Source organism: Hyposmocoma kahamanoa, unplaced genomic scaffold, assembly GCF_003589595.1.
Source record: "Hyposmocoma kahamanoa isolate Upper Pololo Valley unplaced genomic scaffold, ASM358959v1 66, whole genome shotgun sequence".
NCBI lineage: Eukaryota > Metazoa > Arthropoda > Insecta > Lepidoptera > Cosmopterigidae > Hyposmocoma > Hyposmocoma kahamanoa.
This window is the reverse complement of record NW_020653854.1, coordinates 10,671,853-10,695,378: the sequence shown is the minus strand read 5'-3', so window position 1 is coordinate 10,695,378 and position 23,526 is coordinate 10,671,853. Positions and strand designations below refer to the sequence as shown.

Genomic DNA, 23,526 nt, shown 5'->3' with positions numbered 1-23,526 from the left:
GCGCACTATAAGTTTCCAGAACTGGCCACTAACATAAACAATAATATTAAAAAAATAATTATAACGTTTGAAAATGGAACTCTTTGGCTGTAGAATACAGTTTGTTTCATCTGACTGTCACTTGTTTTTACATTGTGGCGCCATTTTAGAAATTGGTTGTCTACATCACCATGGATTTAACTCGTGAAAATTTTTATAGTATGATTTTCTACGACTTTAAGTGTAATGTAACAACTTAGCGGAGCTTCGCTCTGCTTCAAACTGCTTTTGGCGATGAAGCATCATGCAAGACGACTATTTATAGCTGGTTTGCAGAATTCAAACGTGGTCGTGAGGAATCTCAGTGACGAATATCGTAATGGTCGCCCGTCCACTGCTATGAATAACAAAAACATCGATGCTGTGCGCCGTATGATCAAAACAGACAGGCATGTGACATACCATGAGATTCGGGCATCTTTAAGGATAGGCATGAGTCAAATACAATCAATACTACACAAACATTTGGGTGTGAAAAAGCTGTGCTCTCGGTGGATCCCACACAATTTGACTGAGGCTCGAAAAACGGATCGCGTCACTTGGTCAATGCCATACTTACCAGATTCAACAAAGGGGCGTCAAATTTGGTGTGGGACATAGTAACAGGTGACGAAACATGGATTTATAGTTACGATCCCAAAACAAAGCAGTAATCGAGCGCATGAGTTTTTCGAGATGAACCGAAAACAACCAAAGTGGCGCGCGTGCAAAGCGCCTCTAAGCGGATGATTGCTTCTTTTTTTAATAAATTGGACATGTGGCTACTGTTGCAGCGGCGAATCGTTGTACTGTGAATAGTGATTGGTACACGATCATTTGTTTGCCGGAAGTTATTGACAAACTCCGTAAAAATAACCGTAAACTCCGTATTATCTTGCACCACGATAATGCCAGTTCTCACACGGCCAGACAGACAAATTAATTTTTGAAGGGGAACAACGATGACCTTATGAGCCATCCCGCGTACAGTCCCGACCTGGCACCTTGTGACTTTTATTTATTTCCAAAAATTAAGAACCAGTTACGTTCATCACCTGAAGAGGCTGTCGAAGAGTATGAAAAATATATTTCAGAGATTGTCACGGAGGAGTGGCATAAATGTTTTCAAAATTGGTTCATTCGTATGAAAAAGTGCATTAACGCTAACGGAGAATATTTTGAGGAACAATAAATTCATTTCTAACCATTTATAGTATTTTTTTCTTATTCATTCCGGAAACTTATAGTACACGTATAATATAATGACAAATTAATTTTTTTCGTTTCATCTTACCGGTAGCATGCACTATAATGCTTCCCGTCGTGGTGAAAGGATTTGCCAATCTGAGTAAGGTACTCGTCGATTGTTGCTCATAGTGCGCCAGACGTACAGCCGAGGGTTGGAACGTCGTGCGAGGTCCTTTTGTGCACCACACAACCACGCTGCATACAAACTATATGTATATGAACCACGAAAAAAGTAGTTCCATGTATAGACAATTTTTTTTGCGGTTTCGTGTATAATATAGTCAAGCGGAAGTGAACAGTTAATAACGAACAGCCAATTATTGTTTCTCGATTTCAGTAGAGACCTATTAATACTTTGAGCTGTTCGTGTTAATAAGTGGAATCACCGCCAGATTCGAGTGTAACACTACTAAGTTAACAACTTATATAATGAGCGGCTTTACACAGTGAAAAAAAATATAAAGAAAGAAAGTAACCCAAAGGATTATGGTTCTAAAACTTTAAATGGATGAAATAAAACGTTTCGATAGTTCATAATGACGAAAGTAAACGTAATATTGACTGAAAGGAAGTAAGTTTCTTAAAAAGTTCCTTTATCCCAAAGCCCCGGAGTTTCGCGACTTAATGTGCTAACTTCCGGGACTCGTGGCTTAGCACTGACGTACTGAATAATCTCTTGTTTTATGTGAAGAGGCCCTAAGCCGCTAGAATGGTCACAGAAATTCGAAATCTTGTAAAATATTACGTAGAACGTAGTGGTAACTGTCTAGAGAATATCATATATATTTTTCTTAAGTATTTTTTAACATAAAAATAAGTGCGCTTTTAACATCCATCTCCCTTGATGGAAAGTGACAATAATAAGGTCGACGATGTTGCATGCATACCTAAATAATGCCTATTCACTCTTGCCTTGAAAGGGCCTAAGTTATTGCGTTCGGGAAATAAGTGTTCAGACAGAGAATTTATTCCACTCCTTAGCCGTTCGCCATATTAGTGTATAATATGTACTAAGTGCTGACCTAATTCCATTTAGAGACTAAACACATATAATATTTTACATAATAATACATAATATTATTATTGATTTCCGAGACAAGTTTACATATTGAATACGGTGACCGAATAAATGCAGTTTAGCAAATTCATTAGCAGAAGGGCTCCCTGTAAGCATTTACAAGCGCGCACTCACGTCTTATCAGTTGCCTTACATCTTTCTGTACTCGTATTACCTACCAGGGTTTGGTCTTTCTGTACTCATACTACCTACCTACATAGTAGTGAATAAAAGTAAATTATGTACGTCCTTATTTTTTTTAAGTAATCGATTTACAATATAAAACATTCTCAAGTTCTAAACGTGTAATGGTATCATATTTACCATTAAAAGAATATGACGTACCTCTTTTAAAAAAATTGCAATGTATTATCTTGCAATTGTAGTCATCTACGACCCTCAATTACCAGGGAACTTCTGCAATATTTTATAGATAGGGCATTGAGGCTTGCGTTTGTTTAAGGGTTAAAGAAAGTAAACCGATGTAGATACGCAGCAAAATCAACCTATAGCAATACCCATCATTACGTTGGAGAAAAAAAAATCCTTTAGTGAATCGTTGGCAATTATGTTGAATGGGCCCTTATAATTATCTAACATTATTTTCATTTAAATCATAAACTAATGAATAACCTTTACAAGAAATGAAATTTCCTCACGTTGCGACAAACATTTTTTAAATTTATTTAAACTATATTGCACGCAAAACAGTATATATAGCGGACTTAACATCATTAGGCATTATTTACCAGTTAACCAGGGAGCCGGGCTTACAAAAATTAACAGGCGGTGCATGAATGACAAACTTTACCTATTTCTGCCGTAAAGCAGTAACGTGAGCATTACGGTGTTCTGATTTTGAAGGGTAAGGGTGCTGGTGAAATTATAGGCACATGGAACTTGTCAACTTATGTCTCAGAGTGACAGAGCCCCTCAGATTTTTTATCGCAAAATAATAATAATAATAATAAGCTATAATTAAAGTTTTACGATTATACAAAGATCGAAACACACAGATTTTTCCTTTTTTTTAGAGCAATATATGCTACGGTGCAGCATGGTCGTGGGTTCAAGTCCACCGGGTCGTAGAAAAAATTTTTTTTTAAAGATTATGAAATCATATCAAAAAAAATCATTTAATAAAAAAATCTCAATAACTGTAATCAAAGTATTGAGTTTTTAGATATTCACAATTACTACACATTTTAAAAAAAAACTATTATTTTAATTAAACCATTCGGACGAGTATGAATTTAGATCCGAATTTCAGTTCCATTTCCAATATGATACATAATTTACACGCCAATATATGCAAACAGTATAGAATACATACTACATGACTTACTGTATCCATATAACCAAATTTTAATGTATTATACAATAAATATGTAAGAGCATGCAGATTTGAACATTAGATTGCTAATATTTCGACGTGACAGAAAATTTATTTGTTTCAATTATGTATTTATTTTGCGATTTCCGACCTTTCTAGCTTTATCTCGTTTCTTCCGTACAGATCTGTCCTTGGAAATAAATTCTCTTTTGTATATAAATATAAAGTTACATTAAGGCTCGTTTCCTTTAAGACATTTATTTTTGTAAGATATAAATATAAATGTACATGATCGATGAAAATACAATTACTATCAGTATAGCAAAATAGAGGAACAAATTATCATTTAGTTTGATTCGTGTGGTGATAGCCTAATGGAAGAACGGGCTCTAAGATACTTGCATTCTTAACCTAGTCGGTACATATACAATATTTGGTTCTGAGTGCATCAGTGTGAAAAACGTGTTCAACAAACTTTCTTTTATTTTAAAAAGTCACAAGTCGTACACACGCCTGTCCATAACAGTTGCAATGCCACTAAGAGCTTTAAAACGCAAAGATCTGAGGGGCACTACCACCGCGCCAGTCACCTCGGGACAGAAGCTGGCAAGTCCTATGTGCCTTTACCCTTCCAAACCGGAATGCAATAAAGCTTACATTACTGTTTGGCGGCAGAAATAGTTAGGGTGGCAGTACGTTGAACGAACTTTTTCACAAGGAGGTCTACTGCTACTTAATATTTAACCTGTGAGCCGTACAATTCATTTTGGTATGACTTCCTTATAGCATCATTAGTGACTGACGTTTTAGCCAACTTGATCTTTAATTACATTACATATACAGGGTGTAATCGTTAAGTGTGTATGTATATCAAAAGCATTTAAACTGATATCGAAAGTACGTTACCTAATGAGGAAAACGACACCTGTAACTTTTACAAATAAAACTAGGAATATACAAAATGTTTACCTTATACGCTCCCATACATTTGATATAATATTCGTAGAGAGGCCTAAGTTGATCTATTAAAGAGATAACAATAAGTTTACAGATAACGAAGATAGATTAGATTAGAGAAGATAAGATTGCTATAAATAAAGTAGTAAAACTATATTTTAATTGAATCAAAGTAAAGTGATGTTTATTTTTCATTATGTACAAAATTTTGCATTCGAAGCAGTTGTTCTAAACTAATGCCCCCCTAAGCATGTCATATTCAATCTATGAGAGCGTTTAACGTTAAAATTATGAATATTTCTAGTTTTAATTTTTTTTATTTGTTGATGTTGTTTTACTCATTAGGTAAGGCATTTTCGATATCAGTTAAAAGATTTTTGCTATCTCATATATTCATGGAATAGTCGCCTGGGCACACTTAACGATTACACCCTGTATATAAATTTCAACCAAAAGGCTGGAATTCCTTTAAATTTTCTTTTGAATGCGTAAGAAGGCTCTCAGAACCAAATGGGTTGGCTAGGGGTCAGGTATCTGAGAGCATCGAATGTACTACGACATTAATTTCTAAGTATATTATTGAATATTTAGTAGCAATACCTCTTGCTAACAGTGAAGGGAAATATCGTGATGGAACCTGCACATCGAAGAAGGTTCTGAACTCACGGAAAATGAGTTAATATTTAGTCCACAAACAAGACGAAGGTCTAAACAGGTCTAAACCTTTCCGTCAGAAAAAACCCGTGGCTGGCAATGGGACGTATAATGTATTATTCATATTTATTAGATACATTGTTACTTGGTTGTCTTACATCTTTATATGCACAATTTTGTGCTTTAGACCCCTAGAAGAGAAAGAGAAAGCACACGATTTTAAGACATCTCTTGCCTAAGTCAAAATAATAATAACAATACCATCACATTTACATTGCAATAAATTTTGTGTCATTAAGTATATAGTGTCAATTATAACAAAGGAAATTTAATATAGTTTTAGTGTACGCATTTTCAGAAGGTATGTTTGAAGGGAGTTGTCAATTATTTTCTTATCTTTTCATTTGTTATATCAACACTGGAAAGGGAAACCATGTAACGTACATTTGGAAAATATAACAGGAGAGCAATTTAAAGTATTATTTTTAGAAAAAAAAAAATTACTACTCTAATTTTATTTGTTATATGGAAAAGCTGAATTTTTCTTGATTCGGTTATTATGTTGGTTCCAAAATATCCAGATTTTCATTTTCAGCTCAAATACGCCAATCTTGCTTGTCCTTGGGGGCTACGGGCGAAACTTCTAGCGAACGAGCTGTCGGATTGCCTAGAAGCATTCGGTGACCACATGGCCAAATTTTCTATTTACAAACTTCTTACTTTTTTATGTATCTATCTGTTACTATAATATAGTATAACACTGTATGAAAATTATAAACAAGCACGTAATGCACCTCATTCCGATAAAGCCACATTGTGATCATACGTCACAAGTGCTTTTGGCATATGAAAGTCGTAAAAATAATACGAATTACATGAAACAAATTATGTATAAGTGAAATTTTATAACCCTCGTATTTAAGCTTAAAAAAGTCATAAGTAATTTGTACGTAGAATCTTTAAATCTCTACTGGAAAGTTGCCATTATGCAGATGTGGCTTTATTACACCTAGGGTGCGACTTGACTAACAAAAGCGAAAAGGACATGCTGCAATAGTTTCACATAAGAATACTATGGAGAATCTCTACGGTAATTACCCGTGTAATCTGAAATATCTCTAGACTAATACAAGTCTTTAACCGTGCCAGTACATTCTTTTTCTAAAATTAAGTGACGGGACGAACAAGTAGTCGTGTGCCTAATGGAAAGCTACACACCTGTGCATAACAGTTGCTGTGCCACTCAGAGCTTTAAATCGCAAAAATCTGAGGGGCACTGACTACTACTTCTAATTTCACCAGCACCCTTAACTCTTCAAAACCGGAACACAGTAAAGCTGACATTGCTGCTTGGCGGCAGGAATAGGTAAGGTGGCAGTAGTTCCCTGGACAAACTCTTTCGTGATCATGATATCTTTGTTTAATTCTAACAAGATTCCTATATAATTATACAGCTTCAGCATACTTGTATGACTAAAATCCACGGTAGAGTTTAGCTCTTGCAGGTTTTCTTGACCTATCGTATTCGAAATCGTTGTCAACCCATTGTTTTTATACGATCCACTGCTGGGCATGAGCTTCCCTCAGGCGACAGCTTAATTGATTGGGGACTTCACACGTTTTCCGAGGATTGTGAACCTTCTTCGACGTGCAGGTTTCATTATTTTTAGGTTTCATTATGATGTTTTGTCTCACCGAAAAGCTCATAGTAAATGTCAAATTAAATTTTGTATAAATTCCGAAAAATTAATTAGAGCGAATCCGAATTCGAAGTCACGACCTATGCTTGAGAGGCGATAGGTCAAACCATTAGCCACCACGGCATTTTTTCATCTTTAAAATAAATGTATACATATGTTTATGCACAAAGAGTAAACTCTTGCACATTCTTCTCGGGTGAATCTGCCGAAGAAAGTGTAGTAGAGTTTAATTATAATGACGATTTGAAGAGTAATTTGCTTGCTTATATAATAAAGATTATATGAGTTTGAGTTAGAATTTGAGTATGATGATTACGTTCCTTTTTAACCGACTTCAAAAAAAGACGAGGTTATTTGCGAACCGATTTCGATGATTTTTTTTTTGTTGAAAAGGAGATTCTTCAGATGTTTTACATTTAAAATTTGAAGAAAATATTCCAGTTCTAAAATTAGGGAATGAATCCGTTTTATTGAATTTCACCCGCTTTCCGTTAACCGATTTTAATAAAACTGGACACATAAATGAATAAGGCACATAAATTGTCCAATGAAAATAAAACAGCGAAAACAGATAAGCAAACTCGTAAGGTCGTTTTTTTAAGAAAAAGACATGTAACAGATAAAACGCGTTGTTACTGCTGTCATTTATTCGTTATAAAGGCAATAACAATTGGGATGGTAACACAAAACAGCGATAATCAGCTCGTAATACGGTTCCGTAAAATTCAAAAGTCGAAGATCCCGCGCGATAGGGAACAATGGGCCATAATCGGTTCCTGTCACGTTCGGCTCGAACGAGTGCCTCAGGTAAAACATTAATACCTCACCTGTGACGTCATCACACTATTAACAATGAGCCTTTATTTCTAGGCAAGAAATATAAAGATGTGCACGGACATTCCATGTTGAGCGAAGATAAAAATAATATAATAGACTTAAAATATTAAATCGCGTAATAATTTCTTCTTTTTTTTTCAAACAAACCAACGTTTCGGGCCCTTTACAGGGCACATGGTCACGATTAATTCGATAAGTAAGTACATACCTACACCTCTATTCTCCCACAGGGGTAGGCAGAGACTATGGACCTCCACCTGCAACGCTCCTGACAAACCTCCTTCGCTTCCTCCTTATCTATCAGTCTCTTCATAAATGCCCGTTTATTCCTCATACTTTTAACTCGGGCTTTTTTAAGGACATCCCCAATTTGATTGAGATATGTACTCCGAGGTCTACCTCTCCCCACGCCTCCAGCCACATCCGCTCTGTGAAATTGTGCCGTCAGTCTACCGACATTCATTCTTTCTACATGACCAATCCATCGAAGCATCATCTCTATCCTTGTCACTATACCATCATTTTACATTACTATACTTTTTACTATACTTATTACTATATTTTTGACATTACAATACATGTTGCATATTGACGGTTAAAAGGCGGATTGACACAAGCGATATTTTGGGCGAGATTTAGTTATATACATAATTGGAATCAGCTATTTTTTCCGCGTCTGTTGATCTATGTTTCACGTTAATTGAAGAACTTTTTTGACGTTTAACTCCATCGCGAGTTTAGGAGCAATTTCGAATATTGTGGTTAACGGACATAATTTTCTCAGTATTTTTTTTTAAACTAGGCATATTAATCTAATTTATTGCGTTAATAATTTGTCTTCGTGTCCATTCAGTCTTTTCCACTTATTTTTATAAAAACGTCTTTTGATGCTTTTTTATATAAACCAAAATTGATAGTGATTGTACCGTAAAGCATTTTGCTTCACACACAAATGTTATAACGTACGTTATTTGAGTCCTTTTACTTACTTTAAACCGATAATAAAAATGTAATACATTTTGTATATACTTCTAATAACTAATACACAATGATTTCTTTTCTAAAGAAAACAACTTTGAAATGCTCTCCTGTAAAGTGACGAAAATGTCGGTTAAATCAAGTCGTCTTTTAACCGTTGATATGTAAGTAACCAGTTAAAATTACATGTTAAACGTAGTACCTTGCGTACTACTGGTGTTGAGTTGAATAAAATCATTCAATCGTGCACGATTCTGTTACACGTTTATGCCAAACATAACTAATACAAAACTTGTGCTTAAATAAGTTATAGTATTTATGTTAATACATGTTAAAAGTAATTGAACAATACGGATTAGTCATCGCATTAACAACATAAGTAACTTTGTACTTTAAAAAAAAATTAGAGGCGCCAGGGAGTCAATGGGCCTATTTTAGGTGTGCTATCTCTGCAAAAATAATTGTAGAGTCTTATTTTTCGAGCCTCAACGGTCATCATTGATGACTGTACTGGTACTGGATGGCCTAGCTCGTTCTTGCACCGGTTCCTGACTGTCGTGTGAGCGGGAGGGGAGATTTGCCGTGCGTCAAGTTGGCGCGTCAGTACCTCCCGCGCGGCGATCCGGCACTTACCGCCTCGCGCCCTTGTATTGTGCGCGTTCCGAGATCAAACAACAAACCAACCTCGCAGATGCATCCTGCAAGTGTTTCTCTGTGAAATCTGGATTTAAACCGTGCTAATATGGGTGGACTAGTGTTGTTATTAGTGTTATTCGCCGGTCTGGTGACCGCCGACAGGAAATTGACCATCTATGAGCGACTTCGGGAGGACGCGGACCTCTCGCAGGTATTTAAAACTTTCTGGCAACTTTGTTCTCACTTTGTTTTTTGCGGCTCATTTTTGTGGCTTTATCATGAATTTATATTACATTATGATGAGCCTGGGAATTAAAAAAGTACCTTTACAAAGTTTCTGTCTAATTCTAGCTGCTTTTATAACAGAAAAAACATATTACAACCTATCAGAATCTCACACTAGGTAATTGCAACATACATAATCAATCTGCTTATGTTAGTTATACACAATAAAATCGTATAGGTACCACTACTTTGTTATGCAAGTTTTAGTTTACCTTAGGTCAAAGTGTGGCCTATATTACGGGTCGGCATCGGTCAGTTATGAATTGTTATTGGTAATTTGGATAGAATTTATATTAGCCTGGCTATATCAATTGTTTTAATTCGCATAATATAATAACTTAGCAGTTGCACTTGATTATCGTGAGATAGACTTATCGCTAGCCACCTGGTCCGTCGTGAGTCACGGGGCTTTAACGGCAAAACAGGCCTTTTCAGTTCGCGAGCGAAACAAGAGCGCTTGTACTTTCACTCTCAAATGTTTCTGTTGTAGAGATCTTTTATTTGCTTTATAAAGAAGATAAATATTTAAGACAGGTGCAAATGTCACGAAAAAACGGCGCTAGGTATTTTATTTCAAAAATAAGAATTTGGGTTTGCTCTGATTTTATTGTCCTTGCGAACAATTTATGACTATAGGTAATACTGAAGATAATACTATAATATACTCTTGGATACATAATTCGAGCCAGCTTGTATTTTCAGCATTAAATGACCTACGTTTAAAAAGCGTTCGTATGATCAGAAACTAATATGCAATTAGAAACCGGTATACTAAACGATATTTCTGCATGTCCTTGTTGAAAATATGGATTTGTAAAACCGGGGGAAAATTTTTCTTCGTTGATAACAAAGTTTTCGTATTCTAGCTCATTAAAATAAAAATCCAAGGTGACTTGAATTATATGTAAGGGAGTATTTTGTAACATTACCTAATTTGCAAGTCTCTTTGATAAATAAAACTGTAATGAAGACATCAATTTTATAATGTGTTGTTGACGTGGTTCTCGTAATAATTTTTGCGATTTAAGTGAATAATCCAAGGAGAAAACGCACTTCTAAGTTTCGTTTTCTTCAAAGTGATGAGGAAAGTTACGACAGTGGGCTTCGCGCTTCAGATAATGGGGTTTGATCCCGTCCTTTACAATAGTGAAATCTTTTTTTGTAACATTTCTGTTCTATATTTATTTAAATCTCTATGTTGTATACAATCTGAAACGTTATTTCTTCGTTATATTATTTCTATAATTTTATATGGTCTGTGGTATAAACATACGAACTTGAACATTTACATAATTCCTATTATTTTTTGCGGAGAAAATAATATAACGTAAACGGCGTTATTTCTTAGAAATTATTTGTTTGCTACCATTGACCTACTTTGTTACTTTAAAAATGTACCACTCGATTCGATATTTGTTACCACTATCTAGGCGTTCTTTAAATAATGGCAAATTAAATAGTAAAGCTTTATATTGACATTTTAAAAGTACCCATGTCGTTCCGGTCATGTAATTTTGGTCATGAGAAATAGGTGAGTGTAGATTAAGTGTCATCATTTAAAAGGTACCGCAGTACCACCGGTGGCATGCACGGCAATGCTCTTGAACCGTACTTGGGTCGACCATTAACATTTGCATACTATTAAGCAAGAGCAAGGCTTTCCGAACTTCTTTGTTGGATAGTGGTTTTTCTAATACGGTTTTATAGCGGCGACCTTTTTGCTAGTTAACAGTGTTGGGTGGGGCAAATGAAGATGTATCAACTAGGTTGTTGTGTAGAATGTTCCGTTCTCGTCTGTGTCGACAATTGCCAAGTACTTTTATTATGATGCCGTGACAGGATGAAACAAGTCGTGTGTCTGATGGTAAGCGACACGCCGGTTCATAACAGTTGCAGTGCTACTCAGAGCTTTCAAAGATTTGAGGGGCCCTGCTACTGCGCTTGTCACCTTGAGACATAAGTTGACAAGTCCCATGTGCCTGTAATTTCGCCCTGTAATGTACACATCACTGCTTGGCGGCAGAAATAAATAAGGTCGTAGTAGCGTCCTGGACGAATTCTTACCTATTCTACCGCTACAAATGGTGCGTACAATTGTGTCTGAAGATTACATTTTTGTCGATAGCAGACAGCTTATATCGCTTCCAGTCTGTTTAGTAAGTACACTTTAACTTTAACGACAACTGTAACATACTTTAACGAGTTATGTAAAGTTTTTCTTGCAAGTTTCATCGCTTTCGACCAATGTCATTAAGATTTATGGTTGCGTCATATTTGGCGCATGTTCAGTTGGGAATGACTTGCGTTAAATAGTTTTAAAGAAATGCTGCCCAGCACAAAAACTGACATCTGGCATTAGTTACCGAGTCGTCTACTCTATCAAAAGTTCTTTTAAGCCAGTAAAGAAACGATGATTGAATTGCCCTCCTCGGACCAGATACTTATCGAGATCATCATAAAACCAATAAAGTATTTTGGTTCATGCATCATTTTGCTTAAAGTCCTTAAGGGATTACCATAACAAGTGATTCCGAGCTATTATGTTGGCAAAACTCATTTGGGAAATAATGAAATAGAATAACTTGAGTTTAATTCGATTATAAAGTGATGCTCTAGCTCGGACGAGCCAATTAGAACTTCAATATTAATCTTGTGAATCAAGCAATTGAGACTGATGAATAATTAAGCCCTTTGACCGAATACTCGGCCCGCTGATGGATTATTACAAGTAAATTCATACCATTAAATAAATACCACAATCGACTTTTGGGTGGTTCAGCGGTGAAGATCCCTTGTTCGATTGTCGCTAAGACTTTAGGAAAGGAATTTCTTTAAACTGATTCTGATTTCGGTTTTCTGGTTACATTAGCATTATTCGAAGAGGTTACGAGAATGTTTTGATCAAACTAATTAATCTTACGAATAACACTCATTATAGTTGTGAGGCATAACAAAAAAAAAATACGATCTCGGTGGCCCAACAGTCGGACGCTGGATGAGGAGGTCCCGGGTTCCACTCCCAGAAAGACAAATTTGGGAATGGACTTTTTGAAATTGATTCTGAGGTCTGGGTGTTCTGGACAATGCCCCGGTGTGAATTCCGTTGCTCAAGTACTCATAGTGCATGGAATACATTGCTTTGAGTACAGGTAATGATGAATGATGTGGTTGTCTGACAAAAAGTAGATCAACAACCATATAGACTGCTTTTTTAAACGCTTGTTACGAAACTATGATTCACCATTCTGTTGTTTTTTGTTACCATCTTAAAGAACTTGGGAGTATGTACTCGTATAAAAACTATTTGTATTATTTTCTAGGGATGAATCACTTGGTTGCAATTAAAAATGTTAGTGGAGTCAATAGTGTTGGTGTCTTTAAATAAAGTTATATTTTAAATAAATTATTGAACATTTAGAAGATGAAATTAACAATTCTGGTATTCTTGTTTATGATACCAAGTGACAGGACGAACAAGCCGTGCGTCTGGTGTTAAGCGACATGTCTGTCCATAGCAGTTGCAGTGCCACTTACAGTTTTAAATTGGAAAGATCCGAGAGACACTGCTCCTGTCACCCTGAGATAAAAATAAATAAATAAGTTGACAAGTCCCATGTGCCTGTAATTTCACCAGCACCCTTACCCTTCAAAACCAAAATACAGTAATGCTGACATTGCTGCTTGACGGCAGAAATGGGAGCTCTGCTTCTACTAAACTACTGCTGAAATTACTGCTACTGCTGGTCAAAACGAGTATAATTCTTTCAGTCCTTATCATCGACTTCATTTGTTATAATTTTTCCACAGTCATATTCCTCGATTTTAGGGTCATTTTATTGCCCAAAAAAGGCGTAAGTAGACGGTGAATTACCTTTTCTATTTTTAAATAACATAACATATTAATTATATAGCACTTAATCCAGCTACTATAAAAAACAATTTAAATTGTGTTGTTTTGATCTACACATACCTCGTGGTGAAATTTTGAAGGGATTTTATTTATATACTAATTAAATCTATATTAATACTCCAGAAATACATATGACTCAAACATGACCATAATGTACCTCAACGCATGGACTGACACCTATTGTCTCCGCTTTTCCATTGTGTACTCTAACATAGTAATTATAGATGTTGTAATAATATGGTATAATCACATTTTGGTATGCGACAGTATCCGTGACACTAATTTACATGTCGTGAACTTTTTTATGATATCAAGGGACGGGACGAACAAGTCGTGCGCTTGGTGGTAAACGACACGCCTACTCATAATAGTTACAGTGCCACTCAGGGCTTTAAACTGCAAAGATCTAAAGAGCACCAACATTGCACCCGTCACTCTAAGAGACAAGTCCCACGTACCTCTAATTTCACCGGCACACTTACCCTTCAAAACCGAAACGCATTAATACACACATCACTGCTTGGCGTCAGAAATGGTTAAGGTGGCAGTACTTCCCTGGACGAACTCTTTCACAAGGAGCTCTACTGCTACTAAACTATTGCTAAAACTGGTACTAGTAAAAACGAGTATATTATTAACGGCTTCATTTGTCATAATTTTCCGTCAGTCATATTTCTCGATTTTAGGAAGATAGATAATTGAGGAACGCAGTAATGCTCAGATCACTGCTTGCCGGCAGAAATAGGTAATGCGGTAAAAATAGGGAAGGCAGCAGAAAGAGGAAAGGTGGCAGTTTCCTGGAAACACTTCACAAGGAAATCTACTGCTACTTAAAAATTATATCCGAATTTTGCGTAGCAGCGACGACAAATTTCTTTATTTCTGTATAGATTTTTGTCAAATATCGAATATGTTTTCCAAATAATAACTTTAAATCTAATTTACTTTCTGGTTATATTTCTGGTAGTTCGGCTTCATTGACATTATACCTTGAGTATGCGATGTAATTGCTCTGTACAAATGGTATTTGTTAATTTTATATGCTTCAGTGAAGCTCAACCTTAATGCCTAGTAGCACACTTAAAACGACATCAGGAAGGGCGAGAGAGGCATATAATAAAAAAACCTATACTGAAACTAATGATAAATTGTCAAAATTGAAGGGAAAGAATCTAAAGAGAGTGTTATATTCACAGAACATTGTGATATTAGATGAGAAATGCGACAGGTCGCATTATGTCACTCACTCTTTCTAACATAAAGCGATGATGGCAGAGGTAGAGGTAGGGTCTTGGTAGACCTGAATTGTGGTGTCAAGGTCAACGGAAGTGTCATTAACCTGATATGTGCCGATTAAATCGTACTCATAGCAACTTAAACTAAGCCTGCAGTGCTTGAAGAGAAACTGCAAATAGTAGAAGATGCGTAATATAATACGCAATACATTTTTAATATATTAATAGCTCTCTCTAGATTAATGGAGTCAGACAATTACAACGACGGCGACGATTTAATAAGCTCTTTATGTATACGTCTAAGTTGCATATTTAAACTGAACGTCTCAAACGATTGCATCCGTTATCTTTCTTGTCTTCTATTTTGTGGTGAAACATAGGTATGTTTCACCACAAAATTGTAAACCTGTAACGTTTGTTTGCGTGAGGACGAATATAAAATTACCCTAATAAAAAGAAATTTCGAATCTTAACTCACTGCACAGTTCTTTTTCGGAGGAATTTCTGAAAATGAAAACAAAATCTGAAGATTTCTAAACGTACCTTAAGCCTTAATTACAATTTGAGAAATTAAATTACGAAGTTACGTTAATCATTAAAATTTGACAAGAATTTTCGGTGGCTGTCTTTGTTGTTCTATTGCGGTGTCGTGCAGGGGTCTCATCTGTTTCCTATACTTTCCATTTTAGGTATTTGATGATGTAGTTGTTTCAAGATAATAAAAATAAACATAAACAATTACTTGGACTATGTGAGCAGCGCTCGTCTTACCGCTTCCTTTGAGCGCGTAATTACTGCGGACAACAGGTCCCTTCGTCAATCACCGGATGGTTTAATTTCGTTTGAGCTTCCTTTGTTAAGGTTACGAATTACAACGGTATTAGATTACCTTAAAGGGAACTCGAGACATGTGGGTCGTCAGAAATTGTTATTACGAGACAATCACAGCGACGTTTATTAAACAATTTTGTACAACGATTTGGTGCAATGGTATTCGCGTTTCACTCAAAATCGTTTACTTACAAAAACAAACAGAACGTAAATATTTATGACTCTTCCTGAATATTTTGTGTACGAATTTCATTCAGCCATGTAATTGGAGGAAAAATGTTAATGGAAAATGTTGCATGTTACACGGTAGATGATATCCGACTTGAAATGCTGCTATGACGGGACTTGATCTGAAGTATTTAATAACTCTTCTTGTGAACCACGTAAATGGAACTTAAAGGCAGACTCAGTTAATGCGTACATGCTTAGTTGGATTAAATTTTTATATTCCTGGTATTGTTAACGACAGTTAAATATTAACAATGGAATTGATCACATTTTTCAACCCTATTACACACATTTTATTTCCCGCATTGGCAAACAACTTTGCGTATGAAAAGTAGATCAAATGCGTGTGTGTGATTTTTGCCTAAATAAAATCTTAATAATCTCAATGCATCATTGCATTGATTTATACTGGTTTTATATATTGTACAACGTAAAGGAACCGTAATGAAAATGATTCAGTCTCAATAACATCTGTATAAAAATTTTATGAAACATGAACTCGCTTTGATATTCGTTAAGTTTTTTATCTGAAAATGATCGCAGCATCAGTTTTCCATTTGCACTTTATTGATAATATGATAGCGTGTTAGTGAATATTTAGACGTTCTGACATAAAGATTTGAAAATACGTTCGTATAGTATAGTATTAAGTTTAAAAAAAGACACATTAAACATTACATTACACATTAGCAGCAGTATAGCTCCTTGTGAAAGAGTTCGTCCAGGGAAGTACTGCATCCTTACCTATTCCTCTTGAAAGGTAAGGGTGCTGGTGAAAGTACAAGCACAAGGGACTTGTCAGCTCATGTCTCAGGGTGACGGGCACAGTTGCAATGCCCTTCAAATCTGCGGTTTAAAGCTTTGGGTGGCACTGCAACTGTTATGGACAGGCGTGTCGCTTACAACAAAAACACACACACATTATTTATTTATATTTACTATAATTTGTCTCTTCTTATAGTCACATGTTCTTACGTAATTATTACCGTGAATAATTGTACGGAATTACTGTTCCATTTCACATCTTGAATTTATTTAGTTAATGTTATTGTTTGTTTAACAATACGCCAAATACACATTACGAATAACGTAAAGGTCATCTGGGTGTATATCCAGGAGTCGTAAAAGAGCCATTACCAGTTCGAAACTTTGTAAACGACGGTTATGGCAATAGGTTCATTATTGGGCAATCAAGTTTATGGGTCGCTTACACGAATTAAAGTAATCACTGTTAGATCTTGGTCACATTTGGGCATTTATATGAGTAATTAAAGAGTTCTACAATATACAATTTGTGTTAAATATTTACCGTGCGGTTGTTACTACGACCAATCACTGTTCGTCGTTGAAGAGTAAATATTAATAAATTGTAATATTGTTCAGTGCAACTGTTATTAAAATTGCCGCTGAATAAATACATTCCACTGAATTAAATATAACAGTTTATTATATATATATATATATATATATATATATATATAATAATAACGCACACACTCAACATAGCCCCGCACTAGGGAAACCCTGTGTCGCGGGTGCCATGGACACGCACATGGACAGACAACCACAAATTACACCCGAACTCACGAGAGAAATGAGAGAAATAAATGTTTCTTCCGGTCCGGGAATCGAACCTGTGACCTCTGCGTGGCAGTCGTTGTATGGTAATCGTTCGTCCACAGAGGCAGTTAAAAAATATTTAATTTCACTGAATGAAATATAACAATTTATTAATTTACTTCCAAAATATATTTATTGCAACTAAATATTTGCATCAGACAAGTGTAGGTAACTCAAAGTTATTAAGTTACTTATAGAGGTCTAAATTCTCGAAACAGACATTTAAAAAAATTTTTATAAATCTTTAACGTGTTTGCAATTATTTTTTTTTATAGAATATCATGATATTTTTACAGCCGTGATATTCGTCTATTTTAATTAAAATACTGCACTAGCTTGTTATTGTAATAATAAATACAAAGATCGAACAAATACAAAGAAAAATTCCTTCTTCCCAATTGGACACAAACCAGCGCATGTTGCCTCAATGTTACTATGGTGCGCAGCCACGTCGTTGCCTCAACGCTGTTGTTATTGTAACAACTATCAGGCCGAAGGATTTTTTTTGCATTTTTTTGTTCGATCTTTACATGAATAATAATAACTTTAGAGTATTTATTTTAAAAATGATAATTGTATTACTTGGCACGCTTTTTATCTTTACACGATCGATTCTAATAAGCATAAACTTGTTGGCGCGTCTATAAAAAACAGTACCCTCTTTTCGAACTCGACTACAATTTTATACAAATAAAAAAAATCACGCCAAAAGCGATTTATGATACTAAATAATAAGTCAAAAACTATTTCTTGTCTCTTGAGTTCCTGTAGGTGACGATATATAAATTGGAAGGAATTCAATAAAGGCCGATGCGGGCGCGTGACTCGACGAGACTCATCTGTCGCATTCGTATTTTACACTCGTCACGGCACCTGATACACGGTAAAGTATCTTAACATATTCCAACGTACCATTTAGCCGCCACACTCTCGTAACGCAATTTCTATTGAATTAGGAAAATAAATGACAATCATTCAATATTATTGAGTGCTGGCCGTATTTTTTCGCTTTTGTTTGAGACGAGACGAACGTGATTTCTTTGTATAGTGTATCGTGAATGTTTTATGAGCGTAGTTTATTTACTTCATTGGTTTAACACTTAAGTTCCGTATAACGGAAATAAAATATAAGAAAAATTGTTATATTAGGGCGCCTTCAAATTAGATGCTTATGGAAGCGCTGCAGCGGCATGTCTGTGGCGTGGCAGCCGCGCCACTAATAATTTTCATACAATATCTAGAATCGCAGTTGCAGAGCCACTATGTTCACACGCGCGCCACTTTTACAGTACCAATTAGTGAAGTAAGCCCTTACTCAAATAAGTGTCATCAAATAAGATGCTTATAGTGGCGCTACAGTAGCGCAACTGTGACGCGTGTGTGACATGGCAGTAGCGCCTCGACTGCGTGTCCAGGTATTGTACGTAGTTGCGGAAAAATCTATAAAGCACGTACGAAAATAATATTTTCAGTTGAAACATCAAATGAAACAGTCAAATGCGATCATGTTTTATTCATTAATTTCACTCTTCCGCTTTTTAGGCTTTCTATGAATATCTTACTATTTCCTAATTTCAAGTATAGCTTTAATTTTATGAATAGAATGTTGAATATCGATGATTATAGAATCCTGGTGAGTTCTTATGCCGTAACTAGTGAGCTATAATGATTTTTTTTAAATCAGTACCAATAATCAATAGGTATCTGTTAACTTCATGAATTACTAAATAAGTAAACTACTGACACATGTCATGTTAAACTTTACCTCAGTACGTAATAGTAGATCTATGTTTATTGTCTATGGAACCATCAATCAATGTAGTTAGTATACTGAAAAGAATTTTACATTGTTCTCCGAATATATTTTAACGAATTATTACAGATTACAAAGCGTTAGCGTAGAGATATTTGTCATTTCACATAATCTCACGCATTTATGTTAAAAGGCTGTTTTGAAGACATTCATGGAATGGCTGATTAGGTATTTCCGCTTTATTTCTTTTTTGAGTTTGGCATTTAAACTCATTGTTAGTCAGTTTTCGGGGTTTAGCATTTCTGAAGACACGATGATTGAGATCTAGGACTTCCGTTGGCGCTAATATCGACTTTTGACATTAATGTTCGTGTTATCTGTAGTAGAAATACTTAGGTACGTTGTTTCTAATCCGTAACTAGACCGGCATTCAAATGTTAGTCTTGTTAGTCATAAGATTGAGTGTTCAATTCGTTTGAGCTGGTTTCTTAATTGTAACAAAATTTTGCAGGGTAAGGTAGATGTACTGCCTCCGTGGCCGAATGGTTACAATGCTGGTCTGACACGCATAGGTCCCGGGTTCGATTCCTGTGCTGGGGTTATTTGTATGGGCTACATTTATTTCTTTCGTGAATTTGGGTGTAATTTGCGGTTGTCTATTCATGTGTCCATGCCATCCACGATACAGGGTTTCCTCTTTGCGGGAGTGTGTGTATAGTAGATGTTAGGTATTGTTAGATATAAGACTGATTACAAATTATTTGAAAATTGGGCTCTACCTTCGTGACAAACAAAACAAAAAACTTTGACAATGGCGTTTGTTCTCATCCTATCCTAATACTAGGAAATTCCTAAAATAATCCTAGAAAAATGCTCACTGTTTGGAATTGAGAAATAACTACATTATGAAATCCCCCCCGTAGAGGATCCCTTATGGCGGATAAGAAGTGTTAATTCACGCACCAAATAAACGAGATTCAAAGCCAACAATACCTTTGATCTTTAAGACACTTAATGTGCAAACATATACTCACAATATAGGCTTACAAGATACATAAATCTGATAGTTACAAAATAGTTATTTATAAAAACGTCAGTCGCCTGCAGATGGGTTCGAAATGGATGCAAATAACCGTGGTGGGGTCGAAGTGACAATGATGCGGGTGAAACCGTTCTACGCTCAAAATATTTCCTTTAACTTATTAAGTGCCTCGCAGAGAAATGACGGTATACATCCTTGCCATGACTTGATTGCCTTATTAGGAAAACGTGTTTAAGAATTTTATCTAAAAATCTATCAAAAACGTCTCCTTGTCATTACGTGTGTCATTGATACAGGCCTCAGACGTTATAGAACTTTATCAACTTACAAGACCAGAAGTCAAAATTTCAAAGATACCGAAAAAAAGAAGAATAAAACCAGTGGGTAAATATGTATATATTTTTAAACTCATTTCTATGCGTGATACAAATAACTGTTGGCATGTATTTTTTGCCACGAACTCATTTCAGAGCGAGTACCACCAGGTTACGTTCTGCGCTGTGGTAGCCCTCGACTTTGCACTCAGGTAGATCGCTGCAGAGACAAGATGTGTAATGGGTAACTGCGGTGCCCCAACACGATCTATGTAGCACTTGCTGTTGTGCCACTTGTGCCCTAATACGTGTACGACGGAAATATCTACGCGGCCACAGATAACGCAGCACCTTCACTTGGCTTGCAACGTACTATTCAAAGTCAATATAGTCTTAAAATAGAAGAAGTATCGACACAATAACAAAAGAACGAACACTTGTTAATTATTACGAGACCTTGGAAAAGGAGTGTTCCTAAACTTTGAGTCTACTAACTTCTAATAACATCTAAAACTTTGCTATATACCTACAGAAGTTGAAGAAATATTTTCACAATCTATCAACCTTAGAATGTGATATAGACTTCACCAACATTCATAATAATATGAAACCAAGGTAAACTACAAAAGAATAAACCGTATAGCATTTAGTTATAGTCGAGACGCGCATAATATGTTCCCGTCACGTGTCATGTGCAGGTATTCTGTGGTATCTCCATGTACTTAGGCTCTTTATATTCACAACCAGATACGACGAAAATTTTTACTTTATTTAGACGATGCTATATTTGTGAATTGATTTTTATATGCTTTTTGTAGATAGGCAGTATATGTACATAACATGTACGTATTAAGTATTTTAATATTATATTGCTTTATGTTGCTACTCACGATTCTAATAAAATAATATAATTTCTAACATGTTGTGTTACCCAAAACCGGTCTTGGTCTTGCAGTTTTGGTCTTGTTCTTGCATTTTTGCTCGACCAATACCATTCAAATTTTATTAGCAAGACCAAGACCGACCGTGCAAGATTTGAGCAAGAACAAATTTAAATTCAAAGGGGGTCAAATTTCTTTAGTATTATTTATTAATCTTATGCACGGTCATATTGACCGTAAAAATATTGTACAGTTATTTTTCGTCATTATACTAATGCTAATATGTATTCAAAGTTGTACCTACCCTATTATTGCCGTCGAGGAATAATAAATTATGAGAATTTGATAAGTAGCAATAGGTAGTTGTAAGACTTGCGAGACTCTTGCAGCAAGACTGAGACCATGACCAAGACTGAGTGTGCGATACCAAGACCTATACTGGGGTTGGTCTCGTCATGGTCCTGCATTGGGCAACGGTACTGGTAAGTAATAGTTGGCGACAAACCATACCTTATAATTATCATATTAAATTACTGTACGTGTCAATCGATTTTGTACCCATTCCAGAACTGACTACCAACGAAACGGGCTTAAAACTTATATTTAACCATATTTCTGTGTGGACTAGTTTTAAAAGACAGCACCATAATTATACCCATGTGAGTAATCAGAGCAGTCAACGCGTATTTTGTCTTAGTGTGCTCAACAACACTTGAGTTTAAAATTAGAGACGTACAAAGTTGTAGTCACAAGCTTCACTGAATACTAATGACGTCTGTTAAACCCTAGGCGATAACAGACAATACTAACAAATGTAATTAACATACAGACGCGAAACTCCTATAGTTACGTAAGTTCCAATATCAATTACTTATGTCTGAAACTTACTCCTCTAGGGTCACAACAGACAGGTTAGAGTATCGTGGGAAAAAAATGTTTTTACCTTCTTTCATACTCATCGTCGTACATTTTAAATATGGACGGCAACAGTCGTTTTGCGACGAGGCGTAGTATAATAATGACATGTATGGTAAGTAACTATGCACAAACGTAGCAGCGGGGCTTGTATGTGTACGCGTACACTGTGCACCTTGTACAGACACACAAATTTGCACAATCTCCCGATGCGCTCACGTCGCATAGTTGGTCGTCTCACGTACCTTTCATTATTATGTGCAGTGTGCGTCGCACTATCATGCACTATCATTAATTAATTAGATAACTCATTTCATGAAAATTCCTGCATTTACTGGCTTTTGCCTCGGACCACTCGATTTTTGTGTTTTTTTTATAATATCTAATGACGGGACAAACAAGTCGTACGCCTGATGGTAAGCTACACGCCTGTACATTACTGTTACAGTGCCACTTAGAGCTTTAAATAGCAAAGATCTGAGGGACATTGCCACTGCGCACGCACACACCCTGATATATAAGTTGACAAGTCGCATGTGCCTGTAATTTCACCAGCACCCTTACCCTTCAAAACCGGAACACAGTAATGCTGACGTTACTGCTTGGTGGCAGTACTTGCCTGGACGAACTCTTTCACAAGGAGCTCTACTGCTGCTGCTTTTGTAACTATTTTTATAACTGTCACGTGATAAACGCACTTTGGCTTTATTATATCAATGGCACGAATTACTGAACATGCTTATATAGAAAAAAAAACTAATAATATTTTTCCTACTTCTAACTCATGTAGATGAAGATACAAAATTACATTGAGAGCCACATTAAGGGTCATTGTACCCACGAGACTGGCGGCGTTTCCTCTTTGGATGGCTAAAGTTATTATGCGGCGGAAGTAGTTGCCAGAGCCCTCTGGTCAACCGAAGCTGTAACGACCGTTCCTGTTTCAGGGTCAGTTTTAGAATAATGTACGACGGTGAGGCAAAGTTATAAGAAAAAGCAATGTAGGCTCCCCACTTTTCAGCTAATAATAACGTACATATACTACACGTAAGTTGTTGCTGCTCCTAGTAGACATTCTTGTCTACTTCGAATTT

At 35.9% G+C, this 23,526-nt stretch overlaps 1 protein-coding gene across 8 annotated transcripts in view; it reads left to right on the top strand.

The window, feature by feature from the left end:
• Positions 1–9,390: 9,390 nt before the first annotated feature.
• The window catches only part of LOC113231703 (fasciclin-1), a 116,463-nt gene continuing 102,327 nt past the window's right edge, over positions 9,391–23,526 (top strand). For all 8 annotated transcript variants that reach the window (XM_026466177.1, XM_026466178.1, XM_026466175.1 and 5 more), the window contains exon 1: positions 9,391–9,629. In XM_026466177.1, coding sequence (XP_026321962.1) covers positions 9,525–9,629 — 105 coding nt within the window. In that variant the 5' untranslated portion in view covers positions 9,391–9,524. The remainder of the gene's footprint in view (positions 9,630–23,526) is intronic.